Raw genomic sequence first — 14604 nt, forward strand, 5'->3', positions numbered from 1 at the left:
CGTCGCGGCGGGACGACGGCGGCCAAGAGGAGGAGGAGGAGGCGATGGTGGTCGGGGGCGGTGGCTGCAAGGGGCAGGAGCTGACCTACGAGCTGCAGCAAGGCTACCGCATCCTGGGCGAATTCCTGCAGGAGAAGCACCGGGGCCTCACCGCCCCTTTTCTGCAGCCCTTAGGGGGCGTTGCCACCGGGGAGGAGGAGGTGGCCGAGGGGTCGCGCAGCGGGGGCCGGGGCAGTCGCGCCCTCCCACAGCAACCGGGGCAGGGCATGTGTTTGCTGAAGATGGAGGAGAAGTTCGCAAGCGGCCAGTACGGGGGCATCACCGACTTCGTGGCGGACTTCAGGCTGATGCTGGAGACGTGCTACCGCCTGCACGGCGTGGACCACTGGATCTCCAAGCAGGGTCAGAAGCTGGAGATGATGCTGGAGCAGAAGTTGGCGCTTCTCTCTCGGTAAGCAAGCCCGGTCCCTGGTGGGACTGACAGACTGACACAAACACACCCTCACACGTGTCCGAGGATGGGTTGGGCCAGGGGCCTGGGGGCGGCGCTGATAGGTGCTGAGTCGGTGCTGGCGAACACTGGGAGGAGGAGCGGCGCTGGGCGGGGGCCGGGAGGGGTGTGGTGGGCGTGGGCAGATCCGCGTTAATCGCACCTAGATGGAGAGCCTAGAAGGAAGCCCAGTCCAAAGCAGGTAAGCTTGGTAATGTGAAGTGGAATGATTCCCCTGGGAAGAATTGTAACGTGAAGGCAGAGGAAAAGTTTTTCCGTGATGGAAGTTGAGCTGGCATCTTTTAAACAGTTTTAGCATGACACACTAAAAAGTTTCTGGGAGGAAGTATCTTAAGAAAAATAATGTTGGCTCATGTTAGGTGGTGGTTTTCAAATTTAAAAGTAATTGTATCTTCTACTACCCATGTCAGCCATCGGAGATTTATGAATGTTACTAAACGGTTAATAATTACTGTGGCATACTCTTGATCTTTTTCTCTCCGAGGAGACCCAATTTTTGCAATAATGGGGAATACATCAACACAAAAATTTTAACCAGTTTAGACGTTCCGTTTATTCTACCAGAAATTGCTGGCAATTCAGAGAGCACTGTGTTCTTGGTATACACCACCCATGTATGCAATTACAATATTTTTCTTTAGTAAAAGAAAATAATGTAACACAGGAGGATATTACAAGAAAACATGCTGATATTTTATAATAATTGTATGGTTGATATGAGCCAATTTCTCAAGTGTAAATTATTTTAGAAAAATAATTGAATGTGGTTGGAAATGGTAGTTAAAGTGGCATAGTAGTTTGTGTTCTTGCTGAGTAAACACGACCAAGTCACTTAAACTTTTTGGCTTCAGTTTCCACATCTATAAAATGGGGATAATAGTATTTACCTCACAGAGTTGCCATAAGGATTAAACAAGTTAAAAAATGTGAAGTCACCAGTGCTAGCCCATATGTGCTAGCCAATCTAATAGTAGTAGTTTAATAAAATGAATATAGGCCTCATATTTGAAACTGGACATTAATTTATACTTTTACTGAGTAGCTCCTAAAAATTGTGTTAATTTTTAATCCTTGATTTATAATTGCAATTTTTAAAATAATCTCTATTTGTCACTGGCTTCCCATAAGCTGTTTTTTTAAAGACTATCAGTGAGTTATTTTACTAAAAACAGTGAAAATAGTGCTTTGCATATTAGGGAGCTCTGTTTAAACTGAGAAACCTTTTCTTGAGCCCTCTTGTAAAGTAAAATTATTTGGTAATAGAATAATTACTCAAGAATTTGCTTTGTAAATTGTTTTAAATACTAGTGTTTCTATACTTATATAGTATGTTACCCTTGTCTCCACAATGCATTATCACTATAACTCACATTAAAAAAAAAAAAAGGTCAGCCCATTCACGTGTCAATATATATATATATATTTTTTTTTTTTGGAGAGGTTTTTGCTATAGGGTGCGTGCGTTCTTCAGAAAGACAGAGACAGAGAGATAGAAAGTGAGAAATCACCCCCTGGGGGGATGGCCACCGCCATAGTCCATTCTCCTTTTGGCATCTTGGGCACGCACGCACACGCCCCCAGCGTGATTTTAAGCCACCGGGTCTGGGACTCAAACCGCAGTCAGCTACATTGGAGTCTAGTGACATAGCCATTACGTTAACTGCTGGTCCCATCACATGTCAATATTTTTAAGTAGTAAAATATACTGCCAATTGATGTCACAGGTTTTTTGTTTTTGTTTTTTTTTTTGGAGAGATTTTCACTGTAGGGCGCGTGCGCTCGCCAGACAGACAGAGAGAGACATAGAGACAGAAAGCGAGAAATCACCCCCCAGGGGGGATGGTCACGCTGCAATCCCTTCTCCTCCATTCTCCTCTCAGGATCCTGGGCACGCACGCACACGCGCCCGGCGTGAGTTTTAAGCCACCAGGTCCGGGACATGAACCGCAGTCGACTACGTGGGAGTCCAGCAACATAGCCATTACGCTAACTGCTGGTTCCTGATGTCACAGGTTTTAAACCCAGCGGGAACCTTAGAGTTCATCTAAGCCTATCTGGTATAATACATGTGGAAACACAAGGAGGCAAGAAAATGGCTGTATAGAAGTGCTAACAGGTAGTGTAAGCACTACATACAGTGTAAGTAGTGTTTCAGAAAGCACTGTGTGTATAGGAAGTATTTCTTAGTTCTACCAAAGAGCAGGGAGACTTTTTCTTTTACATAAATGTTTAGACTCATTTCCAGTGGCTGATGTTCAGAATACTGTATTGCTGAGTGATCTAATAGATTTCATGCTTAGAAAGTAAACTTGTAACATTGTTTAGCTTATAAACACCTTAGTGTACTTCCAGTATTTTTAAACTGAGAGAGATTAAAATTCTTGTATTTTAGTAGCAAAAAGTAACATGATGGACTCAATTAGGTGATGTCTTAAATCCCTCACCCTTTCCTATTTGCAAACATTTTGTAACCCATATAGATTTGCTAGATGATACTTCTGGAAACTAAATAATCATGACCTTTTCTATATTAGTCTAAAATCTGTATATTTAAATAAGTGGGCACAACTTTGAGAAAAGCATTCATTACAACTGTTTGGAATGCAATGAAGATATATAAACATTGGGCTAGCAGGTGGCATGGTGATTATTGGACTCCCACATGACCATTGTTCACTTTTTTCTCGCTGTCTCTGGTTAGTGCATGTGTCTATAAGAAAAAAATCTCTAATAGTAATAATAATGCATTTTTAAAAAGATACATCAATGTCTCAGAATGATACTCTGCAGACGGTCCATGAATGTGGTTTTAGCAAATAGATGACTCAAATACCTTATTTGTAAATATCTTAAAGTAATATGTGGTATTTTAGTAAGAAAACCTATGAATCGCTTAGATATTATGTTTGTTTTCTTTGGTCTCCTGGTGTATTTGTAAGGCATTGAGTTAATACTTGTTTTCAAATTGTAAAACTTTATAGGTGCCCCATATACTACTCAATCTTAAGATGAGCAGTACAGGGACCAGCAGTTGGTGTAATGGCTGTGTTGCTAGACTCCCATGTAGTTGACCATGGTTCAAGTCTGGGACCCGGTGGCTTAAACTCACACCAGGTGTGTGTGCGTGCATACCCAAGATTCCAAAAGGAGAATAGAGGAGAAAGGATTGTGGCATGGCCATCCTCCTTAGGGGGTGATTTCTTGCTTTCTTTCTCTCTGTCTCTGTCTTTCTGGTGAGCACATGCACCCTATAGCAAAAACCTCTCCAAAAAAAAAAATAATAATAATAAGATGAGCAGTACATGAAGTGTACTAGATAAAGAGAATGTTTTCTCTTATCATTAGAGAACTGCCCAATGGCATTACTTTAGATGTATCGTATAATTTGAGCTTCATTTCCTCTCCCCCTTCCTTCCTTCTTCCTCCTCCTCCCTCTTTCCTCCTCCTCCCTCCTTCCTCCTCCTCCCTTCTTTACTCCTCCTCCTTCCTTATTCCTCCTCTCTCTCCCCCTCTTTTCTTCTTCCTCCCCCTCCTTTCTTCTTCCTCCTTCCTTCCTTCCTTCCTTCCTTCCTTCCTTTCTTTCTTTCTTTCTTTCTCCTTCTTTCTGTATTGTTTAAATTTGCCAGAGGGCATTTGCTCTTGCCAGAGACAGACAGACCAGGGAAAGTGAGAAACCACCTCCAGTGGAGGGTGTGGAGAGGTGTGTGAGGGTGTGTGAGAAGCAGCATATATATATATATATATATATATATTTGGAAACTACAAATAATTCTATATACTTCATTATGGCCTCGAGTATTGTCTGTACCCTTGGAGGTATGCTGGATGATTCATTGTGGTGAGGGAAGAAAATATTAAAACTTTAATATATTCTATTATTTATCCTTTTAAACTTCTGTTTTTGGTTTGCTTTTTGTGATATTTATGCTCATACTATATGTATATAATCTATGAGTAGTTCGTAAATACTTATAATTTATATATATATATGTACCATGATTGTGTGTATGTGTATGATGTATGTAATTTGCGATAGAGCTCGGACTGTGACCTAGGTCTGCTCTGTCATTTTCCAAACCTGATTTATTGCTTATATGAATTCCAAATGAGCTATAGGTGTGTACATTGTCTTTTCTAAAAGTGACACCATACATTGAAAATACCAGCACATTTTTAAGAATTACTTTATTTAACTTTATATATTTATCTATCTATTTTTAATTTGACCAGAAAGGAACAGAGTCAGAGAGGGAGGGAAAGTGAGAAAGCAGACTGCCAGGTCCAGGACTCATACCACAGTTGGCCATATGGGAGTCCACTGCCTTTAACTAACCATCATGCCACCTACCGGCTCCCCAGTACATCTTTAAATTTTAGTATTAAAAATACAGTTTTTGACTACTCATTCCTGTAGATAATATTTTCTTTATTGGAGAACATACCTGTTCTCAAGGATGTTGTATTTCAGTACTTGTTTCTTTCCTTTTTTTGAGAGGTTTTTGCTATAGGATACATCTGCTCACCAGAAGGACAGAGAGAAGAGAGAGATAGAGAGACAGAAAGCAAGAAATCACCCCCCCCCCCAGGGGTGATGGTCACGCTGCAATCCCTTCTCCTCCATTTCCCTCTCGGGCGTGAGTTTAAGCCGGGCCCCGGACTTGAACAGCAGTCGACTAGATGGGAGTCCAGCAACATAGCCATTGTGCCAACTGCTGGTCCCTGTATTTCAGTAGTTGTATGCCTTGTTTATCTATTTGAGGCAACTGTGAGAAGTAGTAATTAACATAAGTAATAGAGAAAAAAATAATCTAAGTGAAAAGGAATAGAAATTACTTAATAGGAAGTTATGCATAGAGCTTTGAGGAATGGTAAATATTATTAAGAATTTTTATTTCTTCCCAAACGGATTTTAAAATGATGCTTTTGAAAGCTTTAACAATTTTGCCTTATAGTCAAAAGATAGCTTTACCTATGCTTAAAGGCCATTGTAAGAGACACCCCACCAGTGACATCAGTAGAGCTGAATTAAATTTTTTATTTTGGCCATTTGAGACAAGATTTTGGTGAAAATAAACTTTTTTTTTTTTTGCTGTAGGGCGCGTGCACTCGCTAGACAGACAGAGACAGAGAGACAGAAAGTGAGAAACCCCCCCCCAGGGGGGATGGCCACGCTGCAATCCCATCTCCTCCATTCTCCTCTCAGGATCTTGGCACGCACCCGGCGTGAGTTTTAAGCCACCGGGTCGGGAACGCAAACTGCAGTCGACTACATGGGAGTCCAGTGACATAGCCATTACGCTAACTGCTGGTCCCGTGAAAATAAACTTTAATATTATATATTCTTGCTAAAATTATTATTGCTTTTAAAAATAAGTGGTGGGACTGGCAGGTGGCATTGCTGTTAAGGAGCTGGACTCTCACATGGTAGACTGTAGTTCAAGTCCTGGTCCTGGCAGCTTGCTTTTTCACTTTCCCTCTCTCTCTCTCTCTGATCAAATTAAAAAATTATAATAGTAAATTAAAAATTAAGTCTTAAAAAAATAAAGTAAGTTGCTAAAAAGACTGTTGAAATTTAACTGAAGATTATTGAGTTTTATAATTATCTTTTAGTTGGCAGATTATTTTTCTTGGGGTTGAGAGTGCAAAAGTATCCTCAGGAAGCCTCAAAAATTTAAAAATAGCAGTTTATAAGTACACATAGTAATTGAATTAAAAATAAATTTTGGGGCCAGTAGGTGGCATGGTGGTTGAGGGCTTTGAATTCCCACATGGCCAACCGTGGTTCGAGTCCTGGATCTGGCAACTTGCTTTCTCACTTTCCCTCCCTCCCTCTCTCTCTCTCTCTCTCTCTCTCTCTCTTTCTCCCCCTTTCTGGTCAATTTTCTTCTAAAGTAAATAAATAGGGAACCAACAGTTAGCGTAATGGCTATGTCGCTGGGCTCCCACGTAGTCGACCGCGGTTCATGTCCCGGACCTGGTGGCTTAAAACTCACGCCGGGCGCATGTGCGTGCATGCCCAAAATCCTGAGAGGAGAATAGAGGAGAAGGGATTGTGGTATGACCATCCCCCCTGGGGGGGGGTGATTTCTCGCTTTCTGTTTCTATGTCTCTCTCTGTCTGTCTGGCGAGCGCACGCACCCTATAGCGGAAAAAAAAAAAGTAAATAAATAAAGTTAAGTAAAATTTTTTTTAATAATAAATAAATTTTGAAGGCTGGTTTTAATTCTCTCCTAAATTAAATCTCAGTTTTTAAGAAATATATCCATTTATTTCTTCCATAAGCAAGGAAACACAGAGAGAGATGAAGTCTTGATTGTAGTCTGCTCCCAGCTTCAGCTAGCTGCATATCATGGGCACATATGTCACTCATATACTCAGGTTTTTGGACCTGATCCCAGAACCTTTATGGGTCAGCCTCAAAGAGCACTGCATTTTTCAGCTATGTCACCATCCTGTCCCCAGATTTTAATTTTTGTTGACTTATATTCAATTAAGATCAAAACCTAGAAATTAATTGGGGATTTATCAAGATGCTTACTTTAGTTTAACCACTCCCACCCACCAATGGATTTTTAAATTCTTTTTTATATGTTTAAAAATTGGGGACCTTTGATAATAGAATCTGGATTTACTTCATGTTCAGAACCACAAAATGTTAGAGTTTGATATTTCATTTAGTTCTATTTATTATAGGGGTCATTCGTTTAAAAAATAGTGTTTTTATTTAGAGAAGATTCAGAAAATATTTAAATCTAGTGATGAAAATATGAAGGAATTAATGAGACATTTATTGAGCATGTGCCCCCACCACGTTTAAAAGATAGTAAGAAAAAACACATAGACAAATGTGGTTTAGTTAAAAACATTGAAACTATAATGCCCAAACTTGTTTTATTGCCGCAATACTTGGAAGTCAAGGTACTATTTGCACAAAATCCTGAAATATTGGTATTTCAGTTGTGTTACATGATTTTTTTTTTTGGCTATTAGGTCCAAGAGATTTAAAACAAATTGTGGGAGGGACCTCTTAAGAGAGTCTGTCTACTGTCTTTGCTCTTCTTTCCTCTACAATTGGGAAAACAAAATCACTTTGTGATTTTCCATGGTAAATCTTGATTCAGCTCATGAAATGTCTGTGTTCCAAGAAAGCATGCTTTGAAGAGTACTGTGATAAGCTGTATATATAATATAGAGTGTTAAAGGAGGGCACAGGGAAGATAACTACTAGGGTGGGGAGAAAGAGCTGAGATTAAAAGTATTTATTTTATTCATTTTTTTAAGTCTTTGCTGTAGGGCATGTGTGCTGGCTAGAAAGAAAGAGAAAGTGAGAAGTCACTTCCCAGGTGGGCTGGCCACACCATAATCCCTTCTTCTCTACTCTTCTCCTAGGATTTTGAGCATGTATGCACATGTGCAAGGCATGGTTTTTAAACTACCCAGTCCAGGACTTTAACCATGACTGCTCACGTGTGAGTTGAGGGCCTTAATTACCACACCACCTGTTGGCCCCAATATTTTATTAGATTTTATTCAAGAAGGTCTATTTTTGAACTAGGTTTTGAAAAGTGGGTAGAATATTGATAGGTGAATTGGGTGGTTCATTGAAAAATTATTTGAACTATTCCATTGTACATGGCCTTGTAAGTATGATAAACATGACAGTTTCTTACTTCAAAATGATAGACAAATAGAAACATACAGCGAGTGCTGTGAAGGTTAAGGCTCTGGATCCCACAGGGCCAACTGTGCAATTGGAAGCCCAGTGGCTTGAAAATCACCCCAGGGGCACATGTGCATGCCCAAAATCATAAGAGGAGCCTAAAGGAGAAGGGATTGTGGCACTGCCCTGCCCCTGCTGGGTGATTTCTCATTTTCCTTCTCTTTTTTTCTCTGGTGAGCCATGTACCCTATTATGGCAAAAACTTAAAAAAACAAACAAACAAACAGGAACACACTATTAAGGGTGTAAAAGCAGGAGAGTGTATAGCATTTCCAGGGACTGTTTCATACCCAGTGGTTAGAGTGTAGGAGGAGGAGGACCTGTAGTAGCAGATAAGTCTAGAAAGACAGGCTGGGGCCATTTATGGAGGATCTTGAATGCTTGCTTGGGAATTTAGGATCTAGGCAGTGTAGATTCATAACAGATTTTGACTAAGACAGTGATATGATTTTACTATCAATAGTATTTTGAGATTTGAAGGTTAAAATGAAAGTGGAATAAAGAAATCCAATTAAAATTTTATTGAGTGGGCTGACCTCATAACCTAGTAGTTTAAAGGAAACTGGATCCCACACGAATGACTGTGGTTGGAGTCCTACCTGAGTAGCTTGAAAAACATGTCAGGCATATGTGTGTGTACCTAAAATCCTGACAGGGTGGAGAAATGGAAAAGGGATTGGGGTGTGACCATGTCCCATTGGAGTAGGGCTTTCTCCCTCTTCCTCTCCTCTGTCTTTTCAGTGTGCCCTCTGCGGATTAGAAAAAATTTATTGAGGGACCAGCAGATGATGTAATGGTTATGTTGCTGGACACCCACGTAGTCAGCCTGGTTTAGGACCCAGTCTTGGTGTCTTAAAACACACTGGGTGCATCATGTCTCGCTCAAAAAAAATTATTGAGTAAATTCCATCAAGAGATAATAAACAGTAGGAATAGAAAGGTAGGTCAAAGTACAAAAGGGGCAACTTAGGCAGTACAAGTGGTAAATGGCAAAGTATAATATTTCCTGTGGAATGTGAGATAGAGAATCATAGCTAGAATTAGAGTATTTGAGCCCAAGTAATGGTAATATTGTAGGAATGTGAGATGAACCATTTGTTTAAAAATATCCAGCAAAGAATTATTGGAAAGGTGAAAGCGAGGGTAAAAATAGTAATGTGGGGGACCAGCAGTTAGCATAATGGCTATGTCGCTGGACTCCCACGTAGTCGAGCGCGGTTCGAGTCCTAGACCCGGTGGCTTAAACTCACACCGGGCACGTGTGCGTGCGTGCCCAAGATCCCAAGAGGAGAATGGAGGAGAAGGGATTGCTGCGTGGCCATCCCCTCTGGGGGGGTGACTTCTCGCTTTCTCTCTCTCTGTCTCTCTCTGTCTGTCTGGTGAGTGCACGCGCCCTATAGCAAAAACCTCTCTAAAAAAAAAAAAGTACTCTGTCTTAGAGATGTTTAATTAAGGGCTAACCTGAAGAGCCAATCATGGTGGAAGAAATGGGAGTGAATAAGATTGCAAACTTATGTGAGGATTTGAGTATCTTCAAACTAGAAAGAAAAAAAGATAGACAGGTTATCATTAAAATATGTGTTAAAGGAGTCCGCGGGTGGTGTGATGGTTAAGGCGTTTGATTTTCACACGGCGGACCCGGCAATTTCAGTCCTGGATTAGTGCATGTGTGCCCAAAATCCTGAGATGAGTATGGAGGAGATGGAATTGTGTTGCTATCCTCCTTAGGAAGTGATTTCTCACTTTCCCACTCTCTGTCTCTGTCTTTCTCCAGAGAGTGCATGTTCCTTGTGACAAAAGCCTAAAATCAAACAAAACTGTTTATTATGAACTGAAATGTTCAGCTGAGGAAAGACAGTTTAATGGAGCTGAAAAGAGTATATTATGGAATAAGTAAAAGGTGTTATTTGTAGTACAGTAAACTTGCAGACTTTATTTTTTAAAATAGATTTTTGTTCCATTTGAAAATACTAATTTGAGAATTATTTACTTAATATAATAAAAATGACATAATAGATTAGAATGTGTTTTGTTTGATAGTCTCATTGAATTTGTACCCTTGTATTTATTTCTCAGAATAAAACCAGTGTCTTTGGGGTTGGGGGAGTGGAAATCATGTTTTTGGAGAGAAAATTCAGTGCCTTTCATAATTGCAGTTTAACTTTTAAATCTTTAGACTATCTCCATAAAGTTAGAATTGCTCAGAACAAATAATATCTATTTTTGTTTCCCAGGAACTTTAATAATAAGAATTTTTAAAATTCATGTTAAATTACTTGTGTTTTTATTTTAGTTTATTTTTAATTGAGAAAAGCTAATAAACCTCACTGGTAATATTTTTTATCACCAGACACTTTGTCCTGTGGTCTTCCATGTTGTGCCAGTGAATTTTCCAGAATTATTTATGCTTGAAATTCAGAGGGCTGGCAGGTGGCATGGTGGTTAAAGGTGCTAGATTCCCACATGGCTGACTACGGTTTGAGTCCTGGACCAGGTGGTTTGCTTTTTCATTTTCTCTTTCTCTCTGTCTCTGGTCAAATTAAAAAATAATAACAAATAGAATTAATCAAATAAATAATTCTCTTTTTAAAAATTTCAGATATTAAGTATACATACTTTGAAAAAAAACTAAAAAAGTCAACAAAATGTTAATAGTGGTTTTCGTTGGGTAGAAAGACTCTGAGTATATTTTTTTCCTTTAGCTTTTCATTGTGTCCTAGATTTTCTATAGTAAGCATATTACTTTTACAGTAAAAATAGATTTTGTTTAAAGAAAATTACTATGTATAGTTTTCAGTAAATTAGGTAAAAAAAAAAAAATAGTATGTATTACCAAAACTTTAAAGCAGTACACTCATGTTAATGTTATAACTGAGTGATAGAACTGTGGGTGATTGTTGGCTTTTCCTTGTTCTCCTCCTAATTTTTAATTTTTTTCTGCAGTTACCTTGTATTACTATATTTTTTTTGTAATATCATTTTAAGTAAAAATTCACAAGTTTTCTAAATGACCTTTTTTTTAAAAGAATTATTTTATCGAACATTTATTTATTTATTTATTTTAATTTGACCAGAGAGGGACAGAGTGAGAGAGAGAGAGAGAGAGAGAGCGAACGCAAGTGAGAAAGGAGGCCACAAGGTCCAGGACTCAAACCGCAGTCAGCCACATGGGAGTCCAGTGCCCTTAAGGACGTACTACCTGCCAGCCCCTCTAGGTGCAGTTTTAAGGACTTAGAATAACTAATACTAAGAACTCACCCCAAGCTATAGCCAACAGAAAGTACTTGAAGACAAAATAACTTGATATCTTTTATGTATTGTTTTTAATTGCCTGAGGACATCTGTGCTGAGCAGAGGGGGTCACCACCCCCTGCTGGAACGTGGTTGTGCCACAGTCTCTTTTCCATTTCTCCATCCTATCAGGACTTATTTTTTCTTTTTAGGTTTTTGCCATAGGATGCATGTGCTCGCTGGAAAGGAAAAAGAGAGGGAGAAAGCGAGAAATCACTCCCCACAGGGAGAAGTGGTCATGCCACAATCCCTTCTCTGTTCTCCTCTCAGGATTTTAGGCATGCATGCATGCACACGTGCACATGCACACACACGCCCAGCATGATTCTCAAGCTGCCAGGTACGGGACTCAAACTGCTTGACCATGTGGGAATCCAGCTGCCCTAAACACTACACCACATGCTGGCCTCCAGGTACTTTTTTTTCAAGACACTGAAAGCAGGATATGAACTACAGTTTGCCACATGAAATTTGGCTTCTTTAACTGTGCCATAGGGCTGTCTGTATATGTTATGGCTTTTGTATGTCAATATGTCTTAGAATTCATATTTGTTTATTTCTGTGTAGATAAGATAAAGAAGGTGAGATATAGATTGAGGGTAAGCCAGTTTAAGATAAAACTGCTTGATTTAGAAACCTCTTACTATACTTTCTAAGTACTTTATCAGTTTTGTACTGTGAGAATTTGAACTTCTGTGTTCAAAGTCATTAAAAATCATGGCCAAGACACATATAATACAAAAGTGTTTTCATTGTTATTTAGCACATAAAATATTTTGGGAATCTTCTCTTCCCAAAATTTAACTCCCTCCTTCAGATATATCTTATTAGATAGACATGTTTTCTTTTAAATAATAATATCTCAGTTTGTAATAATTATAGTTTTCGTTTACAGAAACTTTTTTTAAGAGAGATTTTTGCTATAGGGTGCATGCGGTTCCGAGAGAGAGAGAGAGAGAGAGACAGAAAGTGAGAAATTACCCCCCCCAGGGGGATGGCCACACTGCAATCCTTTCTCAGTTCTCTTCTTGGGATCTTGGACATGTATGCACACGTGCCCGGCATGAGTTTTAGGCCACCAGGTCTGGGACTTGAACCACAGTTGACTACATGGTAGTCCAGCAACATAACCATTATGCCATCTACTGACCCCAGTTTGCAGAAACTTTTAAAGGTTAGCAATTTTTAAAAAAATTATAATCTACCAGACCAGTATATTAACTTCTATTGTGAGGGTGACATTCTTAGCTTTTTGAGGTAATTATCAGAAAGAAAAATCTCTTCTCCAAAATTGTACTCAGCTAGAATATTTAGATTATCCTTTCAGAGTTATTTCAGTATGTTTTGTTTTTAAAACAATTTAATCTCAGTGATAAATTGCCTAACAAGTGTGATAAAGACACTAAAATTCTGCTAAATAAACTATTTTTAGTGAATTCAGAAGTTTTTTCTCATGTTTGTTTTTTTGAAGAATTATGTATTTAAAATTTTAATTCATTGTTGTTATTATTTTTTAACTTGACCAGAGAGAGACTGAGAGTGGCGGAAAGGGAAAGAAAAGGTGAGAAAGCAAGTCACTAGGTCTAGGACTTGAACCACAGTCAGCCTGTGGGAGTCTATTTACCTTACCCACCATACCACCTGCTAGCCCCTCATTTTTTTTTTTTTTAAATAAGAACAGAGTTCACTTGGATGGAAGGAGTTCATTCAGATAGAGGAAAGGATAAAAAAGTTTCTCATAGATACAATTATAAATACAAATTGTTTCCATTCTGTCCCCAAAGCCAAATTTCAGCACATCTTAAATACTAAACTTGGAAGATAAAAATACTAGGAAACAGTAAGACAAAATTAAAGACAATGTTTATATTTGCCTTGAATACTTTTGTGCCTGTATTTGAAGAAAAGCAGGTTTAGATTTGACTCTTATCACAGATATACTCATTTTTTAGCTTCCTCATTTTTTTTCTGTGATGCTACCTTATGTACAAGTTTTTTCTGACCATCTTTTCTTCTTCTTCTTCTTCTTCTTCTTCTTCTTTCTTCTTCTTTCTTCTTCTTCTTCTTCTTCTTTCTTCTTCTTTCTTCTTCTTCTTCTTCTTCTTTCTTCTTTCTTCTTTCTTTTTTCTTCTTTCTTCTTTCTTCTTTCTTCTTCTTCTTCTTTTTCTTTTTTTTTTTTTCCTTAAGGTTTTTACCATAGGGCACATATGCAGAGTGAATCAGAAAGAGAGACAGTAAGAGGGAAAGTGAGAAATCACCTGCCAAAAGGGATGGCCATGTTGCAGTCTCTTCTCCATTCTTCTGGGATTTGGGGACATGCACAAATGTGTGCCTAGCATGATTTTCAAGCTGCCAGGTCTGAAACTCAACTGTTGTTGACCAAGTGGGGGGAGTCCAGTGCCTTAACCACCACACCACCTCCTGCCCACCGACCATCCTTTCTAAAGTAATATTCCTCCCTGTAGTCATTGTCCATCCCCTTAACATCCTTTATTTTTTCATAGCCTTTATTACAACCTAACATATTGTATCATTGAACTATATTTAATTACATCTTTTCCTCCTCTCTCACTAGAATTTAAAATCCGTAAAGTCAGGGAGTTTTTCTGCTTGATTTGCTGCCGTTTGATTTCTGTGAATGTTGATTTGAAAATGAACAATATGTAGGCCAGTTCCATGGCACAGTGTAATGCACTCTTAAGAGAAGTTTGATCCTACATGGGGAGCATGGTGTGAATCCCCACCTTTCAGCTTGAAACGTGCTGGGCATACATGAGGGCCCAAGATCTGATGGGCTGGAGGAAGGAGATTATGGCATGATCACACCTTGTGAAGGATGCTTCTCACTTTCTGTCTCTCACATGTGTGCACACATAGTCATAAATAGAGGGGAAAATTTTTTTAAATTTTATTTATTTTATTCACAGAACATCATCACAGCATACAAAATGTGATTTCCCATCCAGAATACTCTGTATAGTGGCTTAATTATACATGTTATTGTTAACAAATGATTTTCTATTACTTGTTTCCTGTATTTTAAATATATATGTGTGTGTGTGTGTGTGTGTGTGTGTGTGTG

General features: G+C 38.9%; 1 protein-coding gene across 1 annotated transcript in view; it reads left to right on the top strand.

The window, feature by feature from the left end:
• Positions 1 to 27: 27 nt before the first annotated feature.
• LOC102493893 (uncharacterized protein KIAA2026) overlaps positions 28 to 14604 on the top strand; it is a gene marked incomplete at its 5' end in the record, with an annotated part of 48955 nt that continues 34378 nt past the window's right edge. The window contains 1 exon segment of the mRNA XM_006144476.3: positions 28 to 451. Within this exon segment, the coding sequence (XP_006144538.2) occupies positions 28 to 451 (424 nt within the window).

Source organism: Tupaia chinensis, unplaced genomic scaffold, assembly GCF_000334495.1.
Source record: "Tupaia chinensis unplaced genomic scaffold, TupChi_1.0 Scaffold000121_1, whole genome shotgun sequence".
Taxonomy (NCBI): domain Eukaryota; kingdom Metazoa; phylum Chordata; class Mammalia; order Scandentia; family Tupaiidae; genus Tupaia; species Tupaia belangeri.